At 38.3% G+C, this 27,068-nt stretch overlaps 1 protein-coding gene across 2 annotated transcripts; it reads right to left on the bottom strand.

The window, feature by feature from the left end:
* Positions 1–706: 706 nt before the first annotated feature.
* LOC134577206 (zinc finger protein 624-like) lies at positions 707–26,761 on the bottom strand. Of its 2 annotated transcripts, none has more exons than XM_063435878.1 (10): positions 26,681–26,761; positions 18,882–19,044; positions 13,771–13,897; positions 10,306–10,410; positions 9,987–10,109; positions 5,950–6,042; positions 3,414–3,515; positions 2,805–2,912; positions 2,050–2,130; positions 707–1,400 (listed from the first exon to the last, which is right to left on the bottom strand). In XM_063435878.1, the coding sequence occupies exons 2-10, from the start codon at positions 18,891–18,893 to the stop codon at positions 868–870; spliced, it is 1,284 nt and encodes a 427-aa protein (XP_063291948.1). In that variant the 5' UTR covers positions 18,894–19,044; positions 26,681–26,761; the 3' UTR covers positions 707–867. The 2 variants fall into 2 exon arrangements, with proteins under 2 accessions (XP_063291948.1, XP_063291947.1); XM_063435877.1 differs by having other exon boundaries at positions 26,642–26,742.
* Between the last annotated feature and the right edge of the window lie 307 nt (positions 26,762–27,068).

Below are 27,068 nucleotides of genomic sequence, written 5' to 3' on the forward strand. Positions count from 1 at the left end.
TGTCTTATGTCTTAAAGAAAACTAGAGCAGACAGGAAGAAATAAAGAACAGATCTTGACAGAGGGAGAGAAGAGGAATCGATTGGGGAAAGGCAAGTTCGGCATGACAGTGCCGCTTTAACTTGAAATCTGCACTTTTCTAAAATAATACAAGGGCACTGTCATTTAATACCTTAAAGGGACACTCCACTGCATAAATTAAAGTGTTTTTAAAAAAAAAAAAAAAATGTTTAGTAGATGTACCCCAAATGAAACTGTGCGTGCATTTAATTATGCATTTTTTCATTGGAGTTATATCTAAAAACAGCTTGCAAAAACTGCAGGTCTCATGTCTGCAGCCTTTGCCAGCTTTCCTGTTCTAACCCCGCCCAGACTTTCTGTGGCTGTCCGATCACAGACTTCCCAATGCAGCTCAATGAGAAGTCTTTGCAAGGCAGGTGCTCTGGATAATTTCTGCCTCTTGAGTTCAGTGCAAATAAGCTAACCAAACCAGGAAGTAACAGGACTGATTGTTTGCTGAAAAGCCAGGAGCAGTGTAACCAGTATAATTTGTAAAAAAAAATAATTTCTATTGAAATCTGCACTATTTCCAAAACGAAAAAGAGGAGGACACACTCTTTTCAGCAAGCTATAGTGTTGCTTTAAGCATTTTAGTAAGCTTCTTTTTTTTTTTTTATTCATAAATATACAGCTTGTCACACTTTAACAACAGCATCCAGTCACATTTTATTTACCTACATGCACAGAATGGGAACATACAAAAAAATGAAGCTGGAATTGATCAGTGGTTTATGATAGGGATAATTCATTATAATTGAGATACAGCGAATGACGTTTAAGAAACAAATAGTCTACTTTTAAATTCCCATTATGTAAAATTAAATACTCTGACTTGATTGTTGTTTTGTGTCTTCTGTTTAGTGTGGACCTCTTGGTGCTTCTTAAGAGTAGCTTTACGGTAGAACCTTTTACTGCACAGATTACATTGAAAAGGTCTCACTCCAGTGTGGGCTTGCTGGTGCCTCAGAAGATGAAAGTTATGGCTAAAACTCATTCCACATTCATTACACACATATGGCCTTTCTCCTGTGTGAGTCTTTTTGTGTTTATACAGGCTGGATCGATATCTGTAACTTTTTTGGCAATGATCACATGTGTATGGTCTTTCATACATGTGAGTTCTTTTGTGTACCAGCAGATATGACATTCCAGGAAAGCTTTGATCACAGTCTAAACACTTGTATGATTCCCGTTGATGGATTTTCTTATGTCTGCCGACACTTGATTTGCAGAGAAAGCTTTTGCCACAGTCGGAGCATAGATACGATTTTTTACTGTTCAGGGAATTCAATGGTTTTCCTGGAAAATCTTGCAAAGGGTTCGGTACATTGTTGACAGTGTCTGAGAAGGAAGCAAATTTAAATATCATTACATTACATTTGTAAACCTCATGTTTTAGTGAACAGATGTTATTATAAACAAACTAATGCAAAAAAAAAAAAGTCACCCAAACATGTTGCAGTATTGCTGAACTAGTTGGTGACTATCATTTAATCACTAGACACTGAATTGTAGCAAAATTAAAACTATATGGAAAAAATATCAGGCTAAAATACCAAGCTATGGCTGACTTTTTTTTTCTCCATACCAGCTTTTTTCCCTAACTTTTGCCTTGGAATTTCAATTTGCTATATGTTGGAGTATAGTGAATCTCCCTATAATTGTTATTGATACTTGCATTTATACCAATGTTTTATCAACAAATGAAAAAGTGAACATTACTACAACATCAATCAGTAATTCATGCTAAGACACCTTAGGAATAGTGTCTTTCTATGGAGAATAATGTAGCCTCACTCACTGCTTGTATCTCACTCACTGAATCCCTGACAAGGGAATTTATTAGCAGCCTTCTGCTGCCCACTGCTTACAGTTGAGTAGCTACCCGAGTGGATTGCTGTGTGTAAATGGTGTGGAGCACTGGCCCTCCCTTCTCTCTAAATATATATACACACACACATAAATACCCACATACAAATTATTGACTTACTTGTATTATACATTATTAATTCATTTTCTTCAAAGTGATCTTCATCTGTTAGAACTTCTTGCTTCACAATTGTAGAATCTACTACATATATAAAAAGATACATATGGAATGTTATGATATAAATACAATTTGAACTTGAAATTACAATTTGATATTTTAGCCTAGCATGAAAACTATTAAGCATTGAACCTATTTCATGCAGGCACACTTGTGTTTTAGCTGAGGGCCTCTGAAACAACGGTCACTTTAAAACATTTTATTTTTATTTTTTTTTAAATCAAGCATATTGCCATTTTGTAATAAAGCATATTGTATCTGGGCTACAGGCACTCTTCCCCCATCACCAACATCTAACCAAACTAAAATCTGTGCAGTGAACGAAAACAAATCATATTCACAAAATCCCATTCCATTAAGTGATATACCTACATAGGTGGATTTACACACATTTCAGGGGCCCAGATTGTCAAGATAAATCCTTAAAGGGAAACTATAGTGCCAGAAATCTGGTCCACCTTCGCTCCTCCCCAGCCGCCATCAGCTGGTGGGGAGATCTAATGTGCAGGCACGGCGGCCATGGCCGTACTAGCATTAGGTTTACCCATAGGAAAGCATTATAAAATGCTTTCCTATGGGGATTAAGGTGACGCTGGATGGCACCATGCATAGCGTGAGGACGTCCAGCATAATTTAGGCGTCCAAAAATCGCCTAGCAGACCGGACAAGCCTGTGTGGTTGAAAACATATTGGCTTACCCAACAAAACACCTTCAGAATTTTCCAAGGCTTCAGAGTTGACAGGATCTTCTGAATATATTTCATCCGCTGTATTAATAAATAATGAATGGGAACCTTCTGAAAAACCTGTGCAGATAAGGGAGACTTTTTAACATGGTCCCTGTAACTTACTTTTTTATAAACAAGAAATTGTACACAAATAAAAGAGTAGAAGAACAAAGTCAAAATATTAAAATTTAAGAAGAGACACTATAAGTAACATCACCACTACAGACAATTCTGTCCATATTCCAATGGAATAATTGACGAAGGAGAAACACAGCCAAAAAATACCATTCAAACTTTGGCAAAGTTGATATTGCAAACGTGAAAGTGTAATCTCTGCATCACTGATGCTGGTGCATAGCTGCCAATAGAATCTTTGGTTTCTGTAAACTATATGAAAAGGTTTTGACACAGAAATAAGGGATACGGTAGTGGTTACACTACTTAGAGGGCTCCTTTAACGACAGCACAACATGTAGGACATATAAATTAACTTTTTAAACTGATCAACAGGATTTAAGTCACCAAAATAACTGCATAGGGCATAATGATACTCTATAATAAAAACTGTGCAATACTCACTGTGAGCATCTGGTTTGGTTTTCGGACTCAAATTAATTTCATTGCGCAGATCATTTTCTTCTTTTATATTCAAGGAAAGAACAGAACTGATGGCAGGATATGCTGAGAAAATTCAAACATATCTGTACATGTCAAGAGTACCAGGCTAAGACAACAGTATATCACTGTCAGGGTATTTATATCGGCAGACATTTTGTGCTATGATAGAAATTAAAGGACCACTCTAGGCACCCAGACCACTTCAGCTTAATAAAGTGGTCTGGGTGCCAGGTCCAGCTAGGGTTAACCCATTTTTTTCTAAACCTAGCAGTTTCAGAGAAACTGCTATGTTTATAAATTGGTTAAGCCTTCCCCCTAATCCTCTAGTGGCTGTCTCATTGACAGCCGCTAGAGGCGCTTGCGTGATTCTCACTGTGAAAATCACAGTGAGAGCACGCAAGCGTCCATAGGAAAGCATTGTAAATGCTTTCCTATGCGACCGGCTGAATGCGCGCGCAGCTCTTGCTGCGCGTGCGCATTCAGCCGACGAGGCGGAGAGGAGGAGGAGAGCTCCCCGCCCAGCGCTGGAAAAAGGTAAGTTTTACCCCTTTTCCCCTTTCCAGAGCCGGGCGGGAGGGGGACCCTGAGGGTGGGGGCACCCTCAGGGCACTATAGTGCCAGGAAAACGAGTAGGTTTTCCTGGCACTAGAGTGGTCCTTAAAAGTGTATATTGCCTGAATCATTCTGAACAGAGCAGACTCCATTTTGTTATTTTCAAGTTAACAAAAGACACAAGATTTCTATCCCTTCTGTAAAACTAACCACTTTGCCAGAAGCTAAGGAATGCTTAGTATATACAAACCTGTTGATAAGAGATGAGAACGGGGAATGGAACGACTGTCTAAATGCTAATGGAATATAATCAATTCTAAACCCAGACATTTGTGACAGAAAAGATTAAATAATTTAATTTTACTTTCGATATTGTATAAGGTCCCATTGTAAGTTTAGAGGTCATACTTAGTTATAACTGTCATATTAGAAATTACAGCAGGAATTGGAGACACATAGTCTGAAGAAAGCCCAAAGAAACAGTTTGAACTGACAGAAAACTTAAATTATAGACAACCATAAAGATAAGCTAAATGACGTCAAAATAGCCACCAGGAAAAGTTAACTCTTTCCTGGATAGGTATGTTTAGTGGGACAAGACTGCCCTCTATAGACCAAATACTTAAATTGTTATCTGGAAGGTAACCACACCTCCAGTGTTTCTATTGGTCTATCACCTAGTGAATTTTCCCTTTAAAACGTTAAGACAAAGGGAAGAGAGAGGTATGCAGAGAAAGCAAAGGGTATGCAGAGGAAGGCAAAGGAGGAAGCAAGATAGTCGGAAGCAGGCTAAGAAAGAAAAGCAGAGTCAGAGTGAGAAAGAAACATTCCTTGACACTTAACTACCTGAGAACATCTGATGAGAACATCTCTTTAACTGGTAAATATACTGGTTTCATTTAATTAATCGAAATTAATTAAAATGTTCTAATAGCATGATATATGACTGGATAAATCACGATTAGATTTTGATATTTAGAAATCTTAGTTACTAAAGAATATATAATTATGACATCCCAATCTGCAGATGGGAAAATATTAATTATGTATTTAATGTGACATATCACATGTTAGCATATCGTGATATTTATCCAGGTGTATTGATTTGCTAAGATAAAATATCTGTTTAGGCAAGTTAAAATTCTGCTTATAGAACATGGTAGATTACTCTTATTGGATGGTTCCAGGAAGTGACTAATGAACTGGTTTAATTGTTATTTTATTTAAAATTACATGAGAATAGGTCTTAATTACCTAGGAGGTCTAGCCAGCATTGAAAGGGTTATTTTAACTGTCAGCTCAAGTTTTATGGCCTTAAGTTGTAAGCTGTGTCTGTGTGTAAGTTTTTCGTTTCTCTGTGAAAGACAGTCATAAATCTTGTCTTGACAATTAAGGCTGTTAACCATTGAAAAAATGTTTTTGTATTGCCATTGTATTGCATATCATGTTATACTAAATATTCATTGATTATTGTCACGCATGTTACTTATTAGTATTATTTAAATTGTCACAATAAATTGTATCTATTTTTATAACAAATTGTGATTTTATTTATATGGAATACATTTCACTTACACGATAACGATCTTTGGGATCTGAGAATTGAAATAGTGGGCAATTCTCAACTGTTTACTATTATTATCCCATAAATATCCCCACATCACTATGAAACATTATTAAATACCGTTAAAACATAGCTCTGCATAGAGGCCAAAGTCAAGGCTTGACAAATCCTGCCAGAGCCAGGGTCAAAAGTTAGTAGACAGGAATTTTTTCCATTATTCTTTCATGAAGCAAATGGGTATAGATCTATGCTATTATTTGTTACTATGAACTTTTTATTCACCTTTTGATGATATTAATTATTTTTCTAACAATAATAACTGTTACAATGAAAATAAAAACAACAAGGCATTTTTTTTTATTCATTGCTATTAGTACTTACACGTGTGTGGTGCTTCAAAATGCTTCACAAATGTCAAATCGTGCTTCTCTTCACCATGTTCCTCTTCTATCCTTATTAAAATATCAGGTAGACCTGCAGCAAAAAAAAAAAAACACGTACATTAAATATGAAATGTCACTGAAAATAATGGCACACTGAAACAATTAACTAAAAGTTAAAAGAAATTATCGGAATTTGCATCAAATCCAAGGCTAAATGCCATTTGAAGAAATTAGAGAAAATGTAACCACAAACAACAAAACAGTGACAGTTCCCCAAACCTAAATATTGTGCCATGGAATTAAATAAACACACCTACCCCCAACGTGGTCAGCTCATTGGAGTTGTTTTATGGTTACAGGAGTGTCCGGGAGCGGTCTTTCCTTCAGAAGTTACAAAACAAAGTTGCATTCCACTGCCCCTTCACCCCTGGCTACCCAACAATTTGCCACCAGCATATGATTAAGGTTTAGTGGGACATCTAGTGATAGGATAAAAGGGACAGGGTTTTGCAACAGTTTAAGCCATAAAGGTGAGACAGCACCTGAACACAAGTTGTTATGGGGCAGGGAGTGTTTATTTAATGAATGTACTTTTAGATTAAAGGGACACTATAGTCACCAGAACAACTACAGCTTAATTGATTTGATGAGTATAGTATGTCCCTGCAGGCATTTTGCGGAAATCACTGCCTTTTCAGAAAAAGGAAGTGTTTACATTGTGGTCTTGGGACATCTCCAGTGGCAGTCACTCTACATGGAGGCACTGAACTTTCCCCATAGAGTCAATGCATCTCTATTAGGAGATACTGATTGGCCAGAGCGGCATTTGGCTCCTCCCCTCCTCCTTGGCTGACATAATCAGAATTGACAATCTCAGTCAATCCATGTTATTTTGTTAAACATGAGTGTTCCATTAAAACTTGTTATTCTCCTATACATTCCTAAATGCTATGATATTCCTTAACAATAAAAATAAAGTTCATCTGCATAAATCTGATCACCAACTAGTGATTTTGTTTAACCCCTTAACGCCGTTACGGCGTTCTATGCCGTCGCGGCTTTAAAGGGCTTTAAAGCCGTTGCGGCGGCATAGAACGCCGTAACGGCTGAAGCCCCCAGGAGGTAAGCTATACTTACCTCCGCCGCGATCCTCTTCTGGGGGTCTGCCTGAGAGCCCAGGCAGCCCCCCTCCGGCAAATGAGGCCCCCGGGGGCCATGTGATCGCTCTCAAAGAGCGATCACATGGCCCCCTATAGCTGGCTATGGATCTGCCAGCAGGGGGACTGTCTAAAATATTAGAGAGTCCCCCTGCTGGTAGGTAGTGTAAAAAAAAAATTAAATACACATGTTAAAATAAAATACAAGTATTTATATATATATATAATATATGTATATATATTATATATATATAATATATATACATATTATATATATGTAACGTCATACGTAATGTATTTTAATATTAATATTAGTATATATATATTAGTATTAAAATACACTTAGAATGACGTTACATATATAATATGTATATATATTATATATATAATAGATCTACATATATATATTATATATATATACGTATAATTACAATAATAAATAAATAAAATAATAAAATAAATAAAATATTGAAACAAAATTTAAAATAAATTATATATTCATATGTAATTTCATTCTAACTGTATTTTGTTATTAATATATATATATTGGAAACAGAATACACTTAGAATGACATTCTATATATATCTATCTATATATAAAATACAAATAACCGCAAATATATATAGAAACATAGAAACATAGAATGTGACGGCAGATAAGAACCATTCGGCCCATCTAGTCTGCCCAATTTTCTAAATACTTGCATTAGTCCCTGGCCTTATCTTATAGTTAGGATAGCCTTATGCCTATCCCACGCATGCTTAAACTCCTTTACTGTGTTAACCTCTACCACTTCAGCTGGAAGGCTATTCCATGCATCCACTACCCTCTCAGTAAAGTAATACTTCCTGGTATTATTTTTAAACCTTTGTCCCTCTAATTTAAGACTATGTCCTATAGATAGAAAAATACATATAATTACATGAAAGATTACATTAGTATACACGTAGAATTTAAATACCTATAAATGCATATATATTAAAATTCTACGTGTATATTTAAGTAATTTTTTAACATAATTATGTCATTTAATTAATTAAAATTTGATTGACATGCCTGACAACACAGGGAGAAAGTGCAGAGAATTTAATTCGCAAGCACTATATTTGACCCTGTAACTCTCCAAGACACCATAAAACCTGTATATAGGGGGTACTGTTTTACTCGGGAGACTTCGCTGAACTCAAATATTAGTGTTTAAAACTGGTAAATTGTATTACAACGATGATATTTTAAGTAAAAGTGACGTTTTTTGCATTTTTTACAAACAAACGGCACTTTTATGGACTATATTATTGTTGTAATATGTTTTACTGTTTTAAAACACTAATATTTGTGTTTAGTGAAATCTCCCGAGAATAACAGTACCCCCCATGTACAGGTTTTATGGTTTTTTGGAAAGTTAGAGAGTCACATATAAGGCTCGCATTTCATTTTTTTTGACATTGAAATTTGCCAGATTAGTTATGTTGCCTTTGAGACCGTATGGTAGCCCAGGAATAAGAATTACCCCCATGATGGCATACCATTTGCAAAAGTAGACAACCCAAGGTATTGCAAATGGGGTATGTCCAGTCATTTTTAGTAGCCACTTAGTCACAAACACTGGCCAAATATTAGTATTTTGCTTTTTTCACACAAAAACAAATATGAACGCTAACTTTGGCCAGTGTTTGTGACTAAGTGGCTACTAAAAAAGACTAAACATACCCCACGTTCAATACCTTGGGTTGTCTACTTTTTCAAATGGTATGCCATTATGGGGGTAATTCTCATTCCTGGGCTACCACACCGTCTCAAAGGTAACATTACTAATCTGGCAAATTTCAATTTGAAAATGGAACGTTCTATATTTGACCCTGTAACTTTCCAAAACACCATAAAACCTGTTAATGGGGGGTACTGTTGTACTCGTGAGACATCGCTGATTACAAATATGTGCATTTTGTTGCAGTAAAACCTAACAGTATTATGACATTTACAGCTAAAATGTGAGGCGGAACTACAAATTAAAAATAAAAATTCTAATTTCTTACAGTTTTTTTTTTATTTTATTCATAATAAATTGTTTCATATATAAATATTTTATATGAAATGAAAGCCCTGTTTCTCCTGAACAAAATGATATATAATAAGTGTGGGTGCATTTAATATGAAAGAGGTGAATTACGGTTGAACAGACATATAGCGCAAATTCCAGTTTTTGTTTACGTTTAGTTTTGATCAGAACGTGCACTATTGACTCCGTCCTGAAGGGGTTAATAACACCACCCTTTTTGCAGGACAGTTTTAGTAATCATAAAGCAGCTTTAGAAAGATAAGGAAACTTTAAGAACATATACATATATATATATATATATATATAATTTTGCCCCATTTCCTCCAACAAATAAACTGAGGCATAAAACATTTCTAGGAAAACAGAAAACCCAGAGGGACAAAACAGATCAAAGCATAAAACCTTAATGGACAGGTCACCCATAAATGTAAAATCTTTTATTAAATAAATCAAGAGGACAAAATGTTGCTGAATAAATTGTGTCTGCTATATTTCTTACAAATACACGGATAAGTACATATTCTGACCTAGCTAGCATATCATAAAGCATTACTGGTGTGCATGCAAGCTTTCAGAAAAAGGTTATAAAATAAAAAAGTATTACTTCCATATATTGTAAAGTGCAAAGTGTTCCCAAAATTAGAATAAACTCACAATTACTAATGTGCATTCTTTGACTTTCTGATTTCACTATCACTGAAAAACATATTGGCATGCAAACATCTTATTTTGTTGTGAAGCTACCAAATTATCGCCAAGTAACAAAATATATAATTGTTCTGAAGTTATCAGTGTAACACTGTACTCTTACTACTAACGTATGGCAGTTGTATCAAATTTCTTCATTATCAAGCCACTTTTCTTTTCATTCTGAGGATTTCCCTGCAGCGATACGTCATCATCATCATCATCTTCTATAGTTATTAAAATATCAGGATGGTCTACAATAGAAAATAACGTCTACTTAAAAAAATATATATTTTATGTAAACACAGTGTTGGTATGCAATAAAAATATGTACAATTACATATCTTGATAGTAGACATTTTAAAAAGAAAAAAAAAAAAAAATCGCATACAAAGGCATAGCAAATTGTGCAAAAAAATATTAATGTTGCAATAACAGTTGTTTCCTCACCAGTTATAACGTTCTTTCTTTCTTCATTGCAGTAGTCAATTCGAACACATGAGTGGTTGGATTTTTTGATATTAAACAATATATCTGGATTAGCAATCACGTAACCTAAAAAAACAATTGTAGAAATATATATAACATTTTATTTAAATTCACTAATAATTAAATCTACCCCACTCATGTGATTTATTCACGAAAGAGTAAAAAGTCATGCCACAAATTTTGCCCCCAAAAATATTTTTGCAGAAAAATTGCACAATTCGGTTGTTACATAAATCACAAAAATGTAAACTATGGTTGTCCACAGGCACTTATATTCCAAACTAGCCTATAAATAAACAATTTACAATTAAATTTCAAATGGCTGCCCAAAAACATTTAGAATGGTCCCTCTTCCACACTACACACAAAATTCCAAAATTAATACACTTCGAATGAGGCACTTACATTGAAATAGTACAAAATCCTAACAAAAAGTTTTGTAGTGCAAAGTGCATACTATCTATCTATACAGTGCAACGTGCATTAGTTTGTTTAAAAAAAAAAAAGAAGAAGCTAAACTGTTCTAATAAGAATAGACATCGCGGGGGGGCAGAGCCTAGCGTCTGACGCAGACGGTCGCATGGCCGTATAGCTCCGGACCAACAAGCGAAACAAACTTTAATACCCGCATTTAAACTCACGCCAAACCTCACACGGGGAGACCTTGAGACCCCACAGGCACAATGGGCAGGAAAACTAAAAAGGCGAAACCTGACAAGCCCTGCCAGGGCATGGATATCGGGGAATTATGGCGGCAAGCACACGATGCTGCAGGAGCCAAGATAGCGTCTCTGCACGGCGGCTGCTCGGATTTCACAGACGGGTCGTCGGACGAAGATGGGGGAGACCTCATGCTGTCCATGCCGACCCCGACACCATCATGGACACAGCCACCCACAAAACCCCATACCCCAGTGACCATGGAAGCAATTGGGGCCCTCATGGCTGACCATCATAAAAAAATAGCGGACGATGTGGCCCTGCTCAGAGTGGACATTAAGGGCATTACCAACAGGCTGGATGCAGTGGAAGCAACCTCCACCGGCCACGCGAAACAGATTGCAGACCTCCAGGCAGCGATACGAGACCTGCAACAAAAAACCCGGCAACACGAGCAACAAATTGCCGCCCACGAAGATAAGAACCGGCGAAACAATATAAAGCTACGAGGGGTTGCAGACACCGTCCCAACCGTCCCAGAGGCTGAACTGCCACATTTTGTCAGGAGATTACTCACAGCATTATTAACTGCCAAGGCAGCAAAAGCAACCGTCCTGGAAGGAATATTCCGCGTACCACGACCAGCAACGGCCCCACCAACTGCAACAGGGGACCGGATTCTCCAATTCCAGTCATTCAGGGACAAAAAATAGGTCCTGGGTGTTGTTAAAGGTCAGCCTACATACCCCTCTAAGGTAATGACCATCTCATTCTACGCGGAATTGTCGGGTGGAACACTGGCGTGGAAGAGACATATGAGCCCATTCACAGCTCTCCTGCGCCTCCAGCAAATCCGGTACCGGTGGGGACCAGGGCACACCCTTACTATAGAGGCAGGGGGCAACAGGCATATAATCCACGACATGCAAGAGGCCACTGAGAAGCTGGGTTTACTTGGCCTCCCCTTGAACGCACTTGCTCAGCCGACGCGACCAGCAGGCCAAATGCGCCCACCAGGAGGATACTCAGCTGAAGCACCGGAGTTTGTGCCCCGGACATATCCTGTAGGTATAGCGTAACGTACTGCACAATACCGTGCATACCTCCCGATGACCTGAGGACCCAGGCATGCCTGTAACTAAGTTCCCTCACACTTATGCATAATATGGAACTAATCTACGTTCTGTGAACTTTTTATATTTTTTATATATTTTATGTTCCTTTTTTCTTTGTATTTTTTATATATATATATATATATATATATATATATATATATATATATATATATATATATATTTTTTTTTTTATATTTTATGTTCCCTTTTTAATTTTTGTTACCATCGTGGGCCTATGCTCACACATCCAGACAGCTAGCTATGTCTGATGACACCAACCAGTCGGCTCCATCGAGAGTCTATGCACTAGCTATATAAGCACTTACTATACATAACTGACATCTTGCTATCAATACGTAGCCCTCACACACTGCATGCAGGCTCTGCTTATTAGACCTAGATCATGAAATAGGGCATATTCATAAGTATATTCTTACTGTTACTTGATCCGTCCTAAGTACAATGTGCGACGCCGCCAACAATCTATTGGCGACACTTGAAAAACAGCATGTATAGTGCAGGATGACATGTATGTCATTATTACTTTAGAAGCGAGCTACCGCATGATCACGTGCCTTTTTGTTAACTACCGGTAACATGTTTCTTTACACTGTTCTTTTATAAAACTAAAAACTGTGCTACCACTTGAACGCATGTATTCAGCTTGTGGTCTACAACTTAATATATTCGCCACTAACTATGTTCCGCAGGTACTCAGGCTTGAGTGCCATATTACTCCTGAAACCACTTATTAGTCATATAGGCATACTAACCTTCAGCTACTATAATCTTCACACTCCAACAATCGTACTGCAAACGATGCATAGTTATACCTTTGAATGTTTAGTGATTGATGCTGTTCCATTGTGTAAATAACAAAAAATGTGCAAGAAATCTGAATGCCATGTCATTGTCACAAAATGTATGATATAATTTGCTTTGTCCCGCTGTCGTGGCGTGGCAAACTTACTCTGTACACCAATTGCACAATAAAATAAAGAATAAAAAAAAAAAAAAAAAAAAAAAAAGAATAGACATCGCTTTTTCTAGTCACAGTTAAGCCACTGTAATATGATAGAAGTACAAAACTATGGTAGTTTACTGTATTATGAGCAATGATCAGTTTGTAAATCCCAGTTTCTTTAAAGCACCATAACCACTCAAAGCACCATAACTGCTTTAAGTTACTGAAGTGGTGATGGTGCAAAGATCCTGTCCCTGCATCCTTTTATTTAAAAAAATATATATATATATTTTTTTATAAGTAGGGCTTACTTTCTGGGTTGTCAGTCAGCCAGCTTAAATACTCTCTCTCTGCTGGCAATATTCAGTTTTGTGCAAGTTTTGCATCAGGTGTCAACACAAAGATCATGCTAAACCCCGGCGCTTTGGATAGACTGCCCATTGCTCTGTGATTTACAAATAAAGGCCTTGATTTAATAAGCTTTCCAAATGATTCAATACGGTTAGAAAAACTAAATAACATGGGTTTCCTAGTTCCACTGCATCGACCTTTAAAGTGTAATCCCACCTGGTGTAAGATGAACCTACACTTCAATGGCCATTGTAGTGCTACTAAAAACCTCTATTGCTAGTCAGCTATAGTGGTTATGATGCTTGGCATAACCTTTTGAATTGTGTTACTGATTACCTAGTGTCAATAAAACATTATGAATTTCCTTCATCACATTTTGGTAAAGGTCCCTTTTCCTCCTTTCAAGGCGCATCCACTGTTCCTCTGTAAAAGAGGCTGCAACATCATGGAATGTAATAGGAGTCTAAAATACAGCAATAGAGAAGACAATGAAATACAGTCTGCAATGCAATTATTCAAATTGAAACTAAGCAAATACAAATGTTTTTGATAAAACAAGTAATAAAATTAATTTAATCTTTCTATAGAACACGTGCAAGTCCTAGACACATGGAATGTGACGGCAGATAAGAACCATTCCGCCCATCTAGTCTGCCCAATTTTCTAAATAATCTCATTAGGTTCCTGACCTTATCTTCTAGCTAGGATAGCCTTATGCCTATCCATGGCTGTCACTGTGTTAACATCAACCACTTTAGCTGGAAGGTGATTCCATGCATCCACTACTCTCTCTGTAAAGTAATAATTCCTGATATTTTTAAACCTTTGCCCCTCTGATTTAAGACTATGTGCTCTTGTTGTGGTAGTTTTTCTTCTTTTAAAGTCTCTTGCGACTTGTTTTTTTGCTCTCCTTAAGTTTAAAAGGTAATCCAGACGTGGAGCACCCCTTGCTCACGGTGCCTAGAGGGTTATTGGCTATACCTTACTGATGATGCCTAACAAGGTTGAAACGATTGTCTGGGGTTGCTGTATCTCTCGTGCAGAGAGAGCTGGCCTGTATTTTGGATCTGTTCTGCTCTTCTGGGTGGTATCAATCTGAGATGCATGGCCTGGTTCTCTCTGTAGTGGCATAAGATGAGCTAAAACCAGCTTGAGAACTGAGCGGGAACCCACCGAAGGGCAGGCTAATTGAGCTGTTGTCCATTCTCAGCACTCACTTGCTACAAGTCTTTTGGCTCTTCTTTTAAATATAGTCTTCTCCTTTACTGTGTTGATTCCCTTTATGTATTTAAATGTTTCTATCATATCCCCCTGTCTCGTCTTTTCTCCAAGCAGGGCCGCTATCAGAAATTGTGGGGCCCCTAACACAGCTCAAGGTCTGGGTCCCCGTGTGCCCGCCTCCAAGCCCCGCCTCCAAATCCTGCACACAGGAATACACACACACACACACAGACACAAAAGGACACAGACACACACACACAGAAAGATACACACACTGACGTACATACATACTCACATACTGACACACACACACACACACACACACAGACATACATACATATTGACAGACATACATATATACACATAAATACATACTGACATACATACATACACACACAGATAGATATATACATACACAGACACATACAGACATACTGACATACACACACACAGACATACATACTGATAGATAGATACATACACACACACAGACATACATACAGACATACATACTGGCATACACACACACACACAGACAGACACATACAAACATACTGATATACACACACACACACGCATGCATACTGACATACACACACAGACATACATACATACATGCATACTGACATACACACACACACACAGACAGACATACTTGCAGACATACACAAACATACATACATACTGACATACAGACATGCATACTGACATACAGACACACACAGACATGCATACTGACATACAGACACACACAGACATACATACTGACATACATACACACAGACATACATACATACATACAGACACACAGACATACATACATACATACATACACACAGACATACACACACACAGACATACACACATACTTGCAGACACACACACACACCTCATTTATCAGCCACCCTCCTCTTACCTTTAAGTTGCAGGAGGGTGGCTGGGGATGATGGGAGTGGATGCCTCTGATGTCCCTGTCCTGTCTTCTTCTCTAATCTCCTGTCCTCTCCCTCTCCCCCCGTGGAGTAAGCTGGGAGGAAGTGACCGGCCTTCACTTCCTCCCAGCAGCACTTGCGGTGTAGCCGCAATTGTTTTTAAAGGGGCCCGGTCGCGCAATTACCCGGCCGCAACGCTGACGGGGCCCCTGAATATATAGAGCCCATCGGGTGGCCCTAAATGCTTGGGCCACCTGATAGGCCCTGGTGCAAATGCACCTGCGGCAGTTTCGCCGCACCCCCTGATGGCGGCCCTGCCTCCAAGCTATACATGTTAAGATCATTTAAATTAAGCACTCTGCTAGCATTTCCTGCTGCTCTATTACATTGTCTGCCTACCTTAAAGTCATCTGAAATTATTACCCCTAAATCCCTTTCCTCAGATGTTGAGGTTAAGACTCTCAAATGTCCTATACTCTGCCCTTGGGTTTTTACGTCCAAGATGCATTATCTTGCACTTATCCACATTAAATGTCAGTTGCCACAACTCTGACCATTTTTCTAGTTTATCTAAATAATTTGTCATTTGGCTTATCCCTCCTGTAACGTCAACCCTGCTACATATTGTTGTATCATCAACAAAAAAGACATAACTTACCATCAAGACATTCTGCAATATAACTAATAAAAACATTAAAGAGAATGAGTCCAAGTACAGAACCCTGAGATACCCCACTGGTGACAAGCCCAAGCTTTGAATATACTCCATTGACTACAACCCTCTGTTGCTCGTCACTCAGCCACTGCCTTACCCATTCAACAATATTGGAATCCAAACTTAAAGATTACAGTTTATTGATAAGCCTTCTATGTGCAACAGTGTCAAAAGCCTTACTAACCCAATTTAAAAAAAATCAATAAGATTAGTTTGACATGATCTCCCTGAAGTAAACCTATGTTGTCTCTGATCTTGAAATCCATGTGATTTTAGAGGTTTAACAATCCTATCATTTAACATGGTTTCCATTACTTTCCCCACTACTGAAGTAAGGCTTACTGGCCTATAATTGCCCTGCCTACTATCTTTCTTGTGAATGGGCACAACATTCGCTAACTTTCATTCTTGTGGGACTACTCTTGTTAACAATGATTGGTTAAATAAATCTGTTAATGGTTTTGCTAGTACACCACTAAGCTCTTTTAATAACTTTGGGTGTATTCCATCAGGCCCCATCAACTTATTTGTCTTTACTTTTGACAGTTGACATAGAACCTCTTCCTCTGTAAACTCACATGTAACAAATGACTAGTTTGTCCTTTTTTCCTAACTGAGGGACCTTTCCTTCATTTTCATCTGTAAATACTAAACAAAAATATTAATTGAAGCAGTCAGCTAGACCTTTATCTTCTTCTACATGCCTACCTTCTTTTGTTTTTAATCTAACTAATCCTTGTTTTACTTTCCTTTTCTCATTTATGTATCTAAAAATATAAAAAAAAAGGTATCCCCTTTTATTTTATTTTTTACTGACTGTGCAATTTTCTCTTCTGTGTGTGTAATTTGGAAACGCTTAAAACTTGCTTAGCCTGTTTCTGCAAAATCTTATAGATCTGTCTATCATCCTTACTCTGGTTTTTTTATAATAACTAAATGCCATTTACTATTTTGGTCACTTCTGTGAAGTACCACAGTGGTTTATTACATTTTCTGCTCTTACTGACAAGCCTAATGCAATTTTCTGTTGCCTTCAGTAGTGCAACAATAAAACATTGCCACCAAGATGCAAAAACATAGTAGGCATAAATGTTATTGCCAAGGTGCCTACCAGTAGAGTGGACTGTGCATGCTTCCACAATAGGTAGCTACTGTAATTTTAGTCTTAATCTGATTCTCTGTTTAGTAATATGGGTTAAGCTGTTGGGCTTTTGGAAGAGCTGCTGTTCACAAATGCACAATCTGCGGCTTGGCAAGCACAGCCCAGGTTTTGCATGCACTGTGCAGATGCCACATGCAAAACATTGGACACATATTATATAGGCAGCAAAAGCAGTTTCTGGATGTCTGACAATTCCAAGAGATAGTCTTAGACCTGCAACGATTTTCACAAATTATTGCATTTGTAAGCCAGTCCTGGAATTAGCAGGGGATGCTTTCTTTAATAATGCAAAGCTGTGATGGTTTTTACAGTGACACTTTAAAGAACCACTAAAGGCACCCAGACCCCTCAGTGAAGTGGTCTGGGAGCAGTGGTTTTGTCAGTCTAACCCTTCAATGTACAACATTGCTTTTATGTAGAAATAAGGTAAGCAATCTTTATTAAACTAAACTCTGACAACACCAAAGGGGGGTGGACAGAGATAACAGCCATAGAAGGGAACTTGTAGACCCAAAACAATGTGTTTTTTCAGGCTATAGGTTTAAAGATTTTGCAATTGACATCACAAACTAGTTCAGACAAGGCACGGCCAGTGCATACATTACATTGTAAGAGATGAAACAGAAAAAAAAAACAGCTTCTGTTGCTCCACCTCCACATATTACTCCTGACGAACTTATAACCGGAGCAAGAAGCGCATTATACATTGCAGCGCTCTTGTCTCCTCTTTTCAGGTGGTTGGACCCAGCTGGCATATACATAGGTGAGAGCTTAGCTTTGGGTCATCTTATACTTAGGGACATTTAGGAAAAAAAGCTGTTGTCCTCTACCTATTTTCTTGTTATTATTTTTCAGCTACCCGTAGGCAGGCAGTCCACTAGTTAATTATAGCACTGCCTTTATTTTTTCTTAACGTGTGTATATAATTTAGGGGGAGTGGGTATAAACTGGAATGATGCAGAGACCGGGATCAATTTCCATAGAATTTAACTGAATCTTAATAAAAGTGGAGTTTTGATATTTCAGAAAATATATCACATTTAGTTTACTTAGATGTTCAAATGAAGGTCTGGAACCCTTTGGTCTTGTCATGGACAATAACCTATTCCTTATGACTCCCTTTTTCCTTTTTTTGCACCTCCACATGTAAGGTTCAATGACAGAAAATGGAAAAGCTTAGAACTGTGAATGACAGGGAGACAAGATAGGAGGCACCCACTTCCAAGATAGCTAAATACAGAGTGGTGTATTCTGCATTTCATTTTACCAGACCTCAAATACATTTTTATTTTATTTTTTTTAAATATAGGGTATAAGTAAACATAGTTTAAAAAAAAAAAAAAAACCTTTGTAAGTGGAACCCCCCTTTAAAGAAATATGTCCAATTCTAGACAATTTAAAAAAATAAATCTCTCACCTGAGCGGACATTTCTTTATTTCAAGTTGGGAACCGAAAGTCTTTCAGTTTATTTCGATGAGGTTTATTAATGTACTTCTTTTTCTTAGATATATTATGCATACAAAGGTAAGTCGATGACATGTGACTTCCTGTTCCAAGTCAAAATAATACTTGTTTTTACCTAAATAAATAAAATTAGAAATTATTACTGGAAAAATTATGTATCAAATCTAGGTTGAAAAAGAAAGTGCAATTGTAATTAATAGCACTATACTATAATTTATTGAAGGTTATTTACTTAACAGTAAATGAAATACAATACAGCCTGGTTAAGAAAATAGCTGAATTGGAAAAGTCTTCCAAATATGTTTAGTTGGCCTTATTTGTGCATACATGTTTTTTGTTTTGTTTTACAAACACACACACACACACACATATATATATATATTATGGAATAAATATGGCTCGTTATGAAACATGTTGTGCAGGACTACTTGGAAAACAGCTTGCACCCACCAGTCCTTCTGAGACATCAAGTTGACCATCAGGTAAACTGAAATTTGGAAGACAATGTATACTGTTAAGAGGTTTGTTACTAAAGTGCCAACTTTTAATCTTATACAAAAGTAAATATTCCTGGCTGGAGAACACTCCAGCTGAACACTGAACAAAGGATCACTATAGTGTCAGGAAAACAAAGCGGTCTTCCTGACACTATAGTGCCCCCACCCTCCCGTGGCGCTGAAGGGGTTAAAACCCCTTCAGTTACTTACTTTAATCCAGCGCCAGGCTCCCTCGGCGCTGGTGATCTCTCCTCCCCGTCCGACGTCACTGGAGCTGGATGCGCATGCGCGGCAATAGCCGAGCGCACATTCAAAGTGTCCATAGGAAAGCATTTCTTAAAGCTTTCCAATGGACGCTCTGCGCGAAGGGGCGAAATTCGCCTCCAGCGTCGCAGATGCGCCTCTAGTGGCTGTCCGGAAGACAGCCACTAGAGGCTGGGTTAACCCCTTCCTGACCGGTGACGGAAATTTGCCGTCAACCTTGTCCTTCAGTTAAGGACCGTTGACGGAAAATTTCCGTCATTTTCTAAAGTTAACCCCAGATCGCCGCAATCGCGGCGATCGCGGGGTTAACGGTGCTCCGGTCTGCCTCTGTATTAGAGGCAGACCGGGAGCACCAGATCGGGCTGCCCCAGCTCATGTGCCCGCTCTGACAGCATGTCAGAGCGGGCACATGTGCTCAATGTACTTACCTTCCGCCTCCCTGCACTTCCGGGTTCTGTGTGAAGTGCAGGGAGCCGGATCTTCAATGATCCTGCCCCCTAGTGTAAAAAAAAAAAATAATTAAAGTCCCCTGTTTTAATAAAATTAACCCCTTCCCTGCCAATTGATCACTGACTACAGTGATCAATTGGCAGGGTATACATTTTAATGTCATCTGATTTTTTTTTTAACCCCTGAGGGTTAATTATTATTTCTTTTAACCCTCAGGGGTTAAATGTATTGTATTAATTAATTTAAATATTTAAAAATTAACTATTTAGGTGGCTGGGATGGGTGGAAGTTAGTGGGGAATTGGGGAATTTGGTGTTAGGCTAACTTTTTTGAAAATAAGCTTTTAAAAGGTAAAAAAATATTTTTTTTTTACTGTTTTAGTAACGTTTAAGTAAAAAAAATACCACCCCCCTTTACCCAGGCTAAATAAAAATTAACCCCTTCCCTGCCAGTTGATCACTGCCTACAGTGATCAACATACAGATCGCAGTATTATACTGTGATCTAATTTTTTTTTTTTTAACCCCTGAGGATTAACTTTTATTTATTTTTTTAACCCTCAGGGGTTCAATTTATTTAATTAATTCATTTAAATATTTTATAATTATATATTTTGCTAGCTGGGGTGGGAGGGAGTTATGGGAAAATGGGGAATTTACTGTTAGTGCTGCTTACTGCTAGTTAGGGGTTAACGGTAAAAGAAAAGTTTAGAAAAAATGTAAAAGTGTAAAAAAAGTTAAGAAAATTTAAAACATTTAGTAAGTAAAAAAAAAAGTTTAAAAACGGGTTTTACAAAGTAAAAAAAGATTTACAAAGTAAAAAAATACATTAAAAAATGCTCATTACCACTACACTTGGTACAAGCTAGCGGAAAAATGATCCCACGCTAAGGTTCAAAATATGCCTTTTGAATTACCCTGGGATGTCTTCTTTAAGAAATGGTATGCCTTTATGGAGTAATTGGATTATATAGCCTTGTAAAATACTCTAAAATAGGACATGGACACAGCGTAAAAATTCAAAGTTTGAAAAAAACTGGAAGGCTATGTCTCAAATGTGCCCCTTCAATGTCCACATATACCTGGCAAAGGTACATACGGAGGTATTGCTGTACTCAGCCGACATAGTTGAGCAACATATGAAGTATTATACAGTCGTAGTACACATAAGGTTTGAAAAATATACTGCGCAAACTCACTTTGTGTGTCAAAAAGGCAGAAAAAATGCGTATTACCACTACACTTGGTACAAGCTAGCGGAAAAATGATCCCATGCTAAGGTTCAAAATATGCCTTTTGAATTGCCCTTTACATGAATTGCCCTTTACATATTATAGTGTAGTTGTAATATGTAGCCTGCTCAAGTGCTCCAAAGTGGGACACGGACGCATCAAAACCCTCCTGGAAAATTCACACTTAAAAAACGTAACTTGTTATGTCTCTTTTACAGCAGTGTAACTTCACAAAATAGTGCCTAGGTCATACATTGGGCATATTGTTTTACTCAGAAGGCTTGGCTGAGCATAATTTGGGGGGTTTGAACTTAGTGGCCCATATGAAATGTACAAAATGCCCAGCAAAAATGTAATCCATATGTAAAAAATGCCCAAAATTATATTTTACCACATACTTTAGCATATAGTGGTGAAAAAATGGGGGCATGTTAAAGCACGATATGCACCATATGAGATACCCTGAGGTGTCTACTTTTACAAATGGTAGGCCTTTGTGAGGATTTTTGAACTGCTATAATACCCCAAATTGAAGCATAGGCCCATTAAATCCGCCTCTCAAAATTCTACTGTAAATGTTGAAACGGACAGGTCTCCTATATGGCACTGTAGCTTCACGAAATAGTGCCAAAGACATACAATGGGGGTACCGTTGTACTCAGCAGAAGTAACTGAACACATAATAAAACCTTGTACAGGAATAGCACACACCAACTTTACAAAATACTCACGAGAAGTTATTTGTTATAAGTTTGTGTGCCAAAAAACCCAAAATACAAAATTTTACTCCAATATTTAGCAGAGATTGGCGGTGAAATGGCTACTTAGAAAAAGTGTCAAAACAACCTTAGGACAATAGCCTGTGATGTCTACTTTATATAAATATATACTTTTGTGTGGCAATTTTGTTTTCTTTTATGGCTATTAAGCTTACAAGACAAACATACCAAATTCTAAAATCGCTCCATACTAAAAGTTTATTTTACTCCTTGTGCTTTGTGACCTGTAACTACCAAAAAAAACCTGAAAATCCCAGACACATTATATATTCTGTAAATCAGAACAACTAAATGAATTTATTTTTAATTACTTTCTTTAACCTGCACTAATTAGGCACACATTATTATTGCAAAAACTGTACAAAAACCACAAAATTTTTCATTTTTTTTGCATTTTTCTGTATTTTTTTAATAATAAATGAGCATTTATATATATATATATATATATATATATATATATATATATATATATATGTTACATCAAATTAAAGCCCTTTCTGTCCTCTAAAAAACAGTATATAATATGCGTCGGTGCAATAAACGAGAGATGCAAATTTAAGTTGAACGCAAACAGCAAGAAAATGCAAAAATTGCTTGTGTCATTAAGCGTAAGACAAGCTTCTGAAGCTGTGTCCTTAAGGGGTTAACCCCAAATATAAACATAGCAGTTTCTCTGAAACTGCTATGTTTACATGTGAAGGGTTAAAACCTGAGGGACCTGGCACTCAGACCACTTCATTAAGCTGAAGTGGTCTGGGTGACTATAGTGTCCCTTGAAGCTTTGCCTATCCTTGTTACATAGTTGCATAGCTGAAAAGAGACTTGTGTCCATAGATAGGTAACTGTATCTAAGAGGTTCCCACAATCAAAAGAGAGATTACTGGGATTTGTATGGAATTTTACAAGCCACTTTGTCCACTGATTAAATTCAGTTTAAAGGGACAAAACTGGGTTTAAAAAAAAAAAAAAAAAAAAAAAAAAAAAAGTTTTCCTGGCACTAGAGAATCCTACAGTGTCCCCCTCCCTCCTGCCCCCCCCCCCCCCCATCCCATGTTGCTGAAGGGGTTGAAACCCTTTCAGCCACTTACCTGAATCCAGCGCCGACGTCCCTGAGCGCTGGGTCATGCTCCGCTCATGCTCCTCCCCCGCTGACATCCGCCAGCGGGGGAGACCTAATGCGCATGCACGGCAATGGCCGCACGCACATTAGACCTCCCCATAGGAAAGAATTATTCAATGCTTTCCTATGGGGATTCCGGCAACGCTGGAGGTCCTCATGCAGAGCGTGAGGACGTCCAGCGTCGTTTAAGCAACCAAAAAGTAGCTTAAGAACCCGGACGTCCCTCTGCCTATAGTGGTCCTTTAAGTGTTATGGGAGTTGGCACCCAGACCACCCCAATGGGCAGAAGTGGTCTGGGTGCCTGGAGTGTCCCTTTAATTCCCCTGCTACTTACAGCACTGTCATACAAATGTCTATCAAGTGAAGAAGATCGCATAATAGTATCATGCTTACTTATATTTCCACTCATATGCCTCCTAGCTAGACAAGTACTATAATATGTTTAAAAATGTGCATGATTTCTCTGTTGCTCCTAATGTTATGCATGACCACATGCTTGAGGATTGCGGTTAGGGCATCCCGAGCTTGTCTGTATTGATGCTATGCACAACAAAAATAAAATATATATATATATCCCAATGAAAACATGCATACGTTGAATTATGCATTTTTCCCCCCATTGTGAACAGATCTAAAAACATTTTGCAAAAGCTGCAGACCTCTTATCTGAAGTCTTTGCAAGCCAGCCCCTTCTAACCCCACCCAGACTTTCTGTGGCAGTGTAACCACAGACTTCACCATGCAACTCGATGAGAAGTCTGTATAAGGCAGGTGTTCTGGAGCAATTATTGCCTCTTAAGTTTAGCTCCACTGAGCTAAACAACCAGGAAGTAACAAGATTGACTGTCTGATTGACAGTCGGGGGTGTATCATGGTTAATTTATGAAAGTGTAAATTTCTATTGAAATCTGTGTTTCTTGTAAATTGAAAAAAAGACAGCACACACCCTTCACACATAAAGCACTTAAATGAGCTTAAGTGCTTTAGGGGCATGGTGTATCCCTTTAATAAATTCCAAGCTCTGAACTTTTCATGATAAGGTTATTCACTAAAGAGTGAAGTGTTGGAGTCTCAAAGCAAATTTTTGAATTTAGGCCAATTGGGGGCATGTAACAGCTTGCAAAAGGCAGGTGTTCTGGAGCAATTGCTGTCTCTTGAGTTTAGCTCCACTGAGCTAAACAAACCAAGAGATAATAGGACTTGTTGATTGACAGTCGGGGCGTGTATCAAGGTTCATTTATGAAAGTGCCGATATCATTTTTGTAAAAATAAAAAAGGACATACTTTTCATACATGGAGAACTTCAGTAAGCTAAACTAAGTTAGGTGTCTGGAGTGTTGTCCCTTTAAATTTTTTGTCTTCTCCTCACACGTGACCAAACATTGGTTTATACTAGGAGAGATCATTTTAGCTAGTATTACAATTATTATTACATTCACAGTATAGAATGGTACATTGCATATTTCTGTGCTGCCTGACACTTTTTTTTTTTTTACAGATAATTGTGTTAATTTTATATGTATCTTTCTGCTATTCTGTATAAGCATTTAAATATATTGCCTCTCATATGACCCCAAGTTGCTGTGATTTTTTCACAAGTTAATTTGTGTGTGTATTTGTTCTTTAGTATGTCTTACTTCGTAATAATTCTGTATATAAATACCATGGCTTCTCCATTGTTCCAATAGTCATGTTTCCAGGGCATCATTCCCACAGCAAAAAAAGTTCACAATGCTTTATTGACATCCACACAGGGGGTGGAGCGAGTACATCAACTACAGCTGAGTGTTTATGAATGTTGGTCATTAGGGTCTATGTAAATGGATAGTTATGTATGTGTGCAAGTACCCACTCCCATACACTGTGCAGAGTAGCTGTGTGCATGGTTTTAATGAATAACATTTACTCCTAGCTTACAGGAAGACTATAGTGCTAGGAATATCAGGCTGTATTCCGAACACTATAGAGCCCTCTGCCCTTGCGGCAATGAAAGGATTGAATAGCCGTTTAAACACTTACCTTATTTTAGAGCGGAGGTCCATTGGCACTGGATCAGTCTCTTCAGATATCAGCAAGAGATGAGCCTAATGTGCATGCGCTGTGAGTGCCGCAAACGCACTGGGCCTTTTCCCCAGGAAAGCATTTACTCAGTGCTTTCCTAAGGGGTTTTGCAAGATTCTGTATGCCCTCATGAAAAGCGTGATAAGGTCCAGTGTCATTTTACAGAGTTAATCTCTGTGGGGGGAAAAAAACAGGAAGCACCTCTAGATGCTGTCTGGTAGAAACTGAAATGTTGTATATTTAAGGGTTAAGGGGACAGGGACACTGCAGCCAGCCCACTTCAATGAGATAAAGTGGTCTGGATGCAGAGTGTAACTTTAAGGACTTTACATTTTGAGCCTTGGAAATAAACTTATTGTCTGGCGGGGTGTCCTCTTGCTGTAATTCAAATCTCGTAACTGTGAGTGCTGCATGTGCCATAGTTGTGACATAACCTGCATCAGATCTCTTAGCCGCATGACAAGTCAACCACCATTATGGACACATTCTTGCATAAAGTTGTTGTTTCTTTTTCTTCCTGATGTATATACAGTATTACCAAGGTATTTTCTGCCACTATTATTTTTATTATTTTATATAGCGCCAGGAAAATTTGTAGCGCTGTACAATGGGTAGACTAACAGACAAGTAATTGTAACCAGACAAGTGGACGCACAGGAACAGTGGATATTGAGGGCCCTGCTCAATGAGCTTACATGCTAGAGCCATGTTTGCAGAATGCTAAACTCTAGTAATGTCATAATCACCTGTATGGACAAACCAGATCTTATTTTCTTGAACTTTCTACAGAAATACCCTCCAAACAGGTCAACCCACACATTGCACTGGTTCCTCTGCATCCCAATACATGCTTTAGTTTAAATAGCTGTGTTTAATTTAAAGGAACTATATTAGACTGAGCAGTAGGACAGCACAAGGGGACTCCACGCACAATAACCACTTCAATAAGTGGATGTGGTTATGGTGCTTAGAGTATCATTTAACATTGCCATCCATAAGTATGCCTACTAGCTCTCATTTGCATATCCAGCAAGGCATGCTGGGAGAATGGAGGAAAGATTATTTATATGGGGAGTTGTGCCCATGGCAGACTTTTCCCGAGCTCCTCCTTGTGACAGTATACCCAGCACATTACTGGAGGCTGAGAGTAAACAGTCTGGGGGAGGCAGGTCAGGCGGCGCATGCGCACCGCAAGCTAACACGTCCTGAGCGCGCGGACAGCTCCCAGGCAGCGTCACTTCCCCCGCCCATTCATCATCTACACACAGCGTCACACGCTGATTTAGAAATCACGAGCTCTGGACACGAACCTAAACAGCAGCACACTGCGCGCCGGGGTCACGGGTTACCTCATGGTGCGACCGGTACAGCCACTCAGTGTGTCCAATCAGAGCGGCCCTCTCAAACGGCAGCTCCTCCACCAATGGGAATCACACACACACAGGGCAGCACGCATGCGTGCTAGAGCGGGTTTCTATTGGCTGTTCAGGGGTGGCTTGTGATTAGGTTGTCCTTCGGGCTCTGGCGTGACGTGTAGCCAGTCAGAGGCGGACTGATGCCTATCGGGAATTGTAGTTCCATAGTTGGAGCCTGGTACACGCATGCCCACACTGGGCCATCACAGCTCTAGCTGTAACCTCTCTGTTAGTGACAGTCTGTCTGTCTGACAACAGAATAGAGCATAATGCTGATACAAATGGAAATTTTTCCCCTCCCAACTAGAAAGATACTCCTCCA

Source organism: Pelobates fuscus, chromosome 11, assembly GCF_036172605.1.
Source record: "Pelobates fuscus isolate aPelFus1 chromosome 11, aPelFus1.pri, whole genome shotgun sequence".
NCBI lineage: Eukaryota > Metazoa > Chordata > Amphibia > Anura > Pelobatidae > Pelobates > Pelobates fuscus.

Coding starts and splice junctions, on each gene's coding strand:
- LOC134577206 (XM_063435878.1), bottom strand. Junction 3,516..5,949: donor TTTTGAAGCACCACACACGT/GTAAGTACTAAT, acceptor GAATTTTCTCAG/CATATCCTGCCATCAGTTCT. Junction 2,131..2,804: donor TTCTGAAGGTGTTTTGTTGG/GTAAGCCAATAT, acceptor TTATATATGTAG/TAGATTCTACAATTGTGAAG.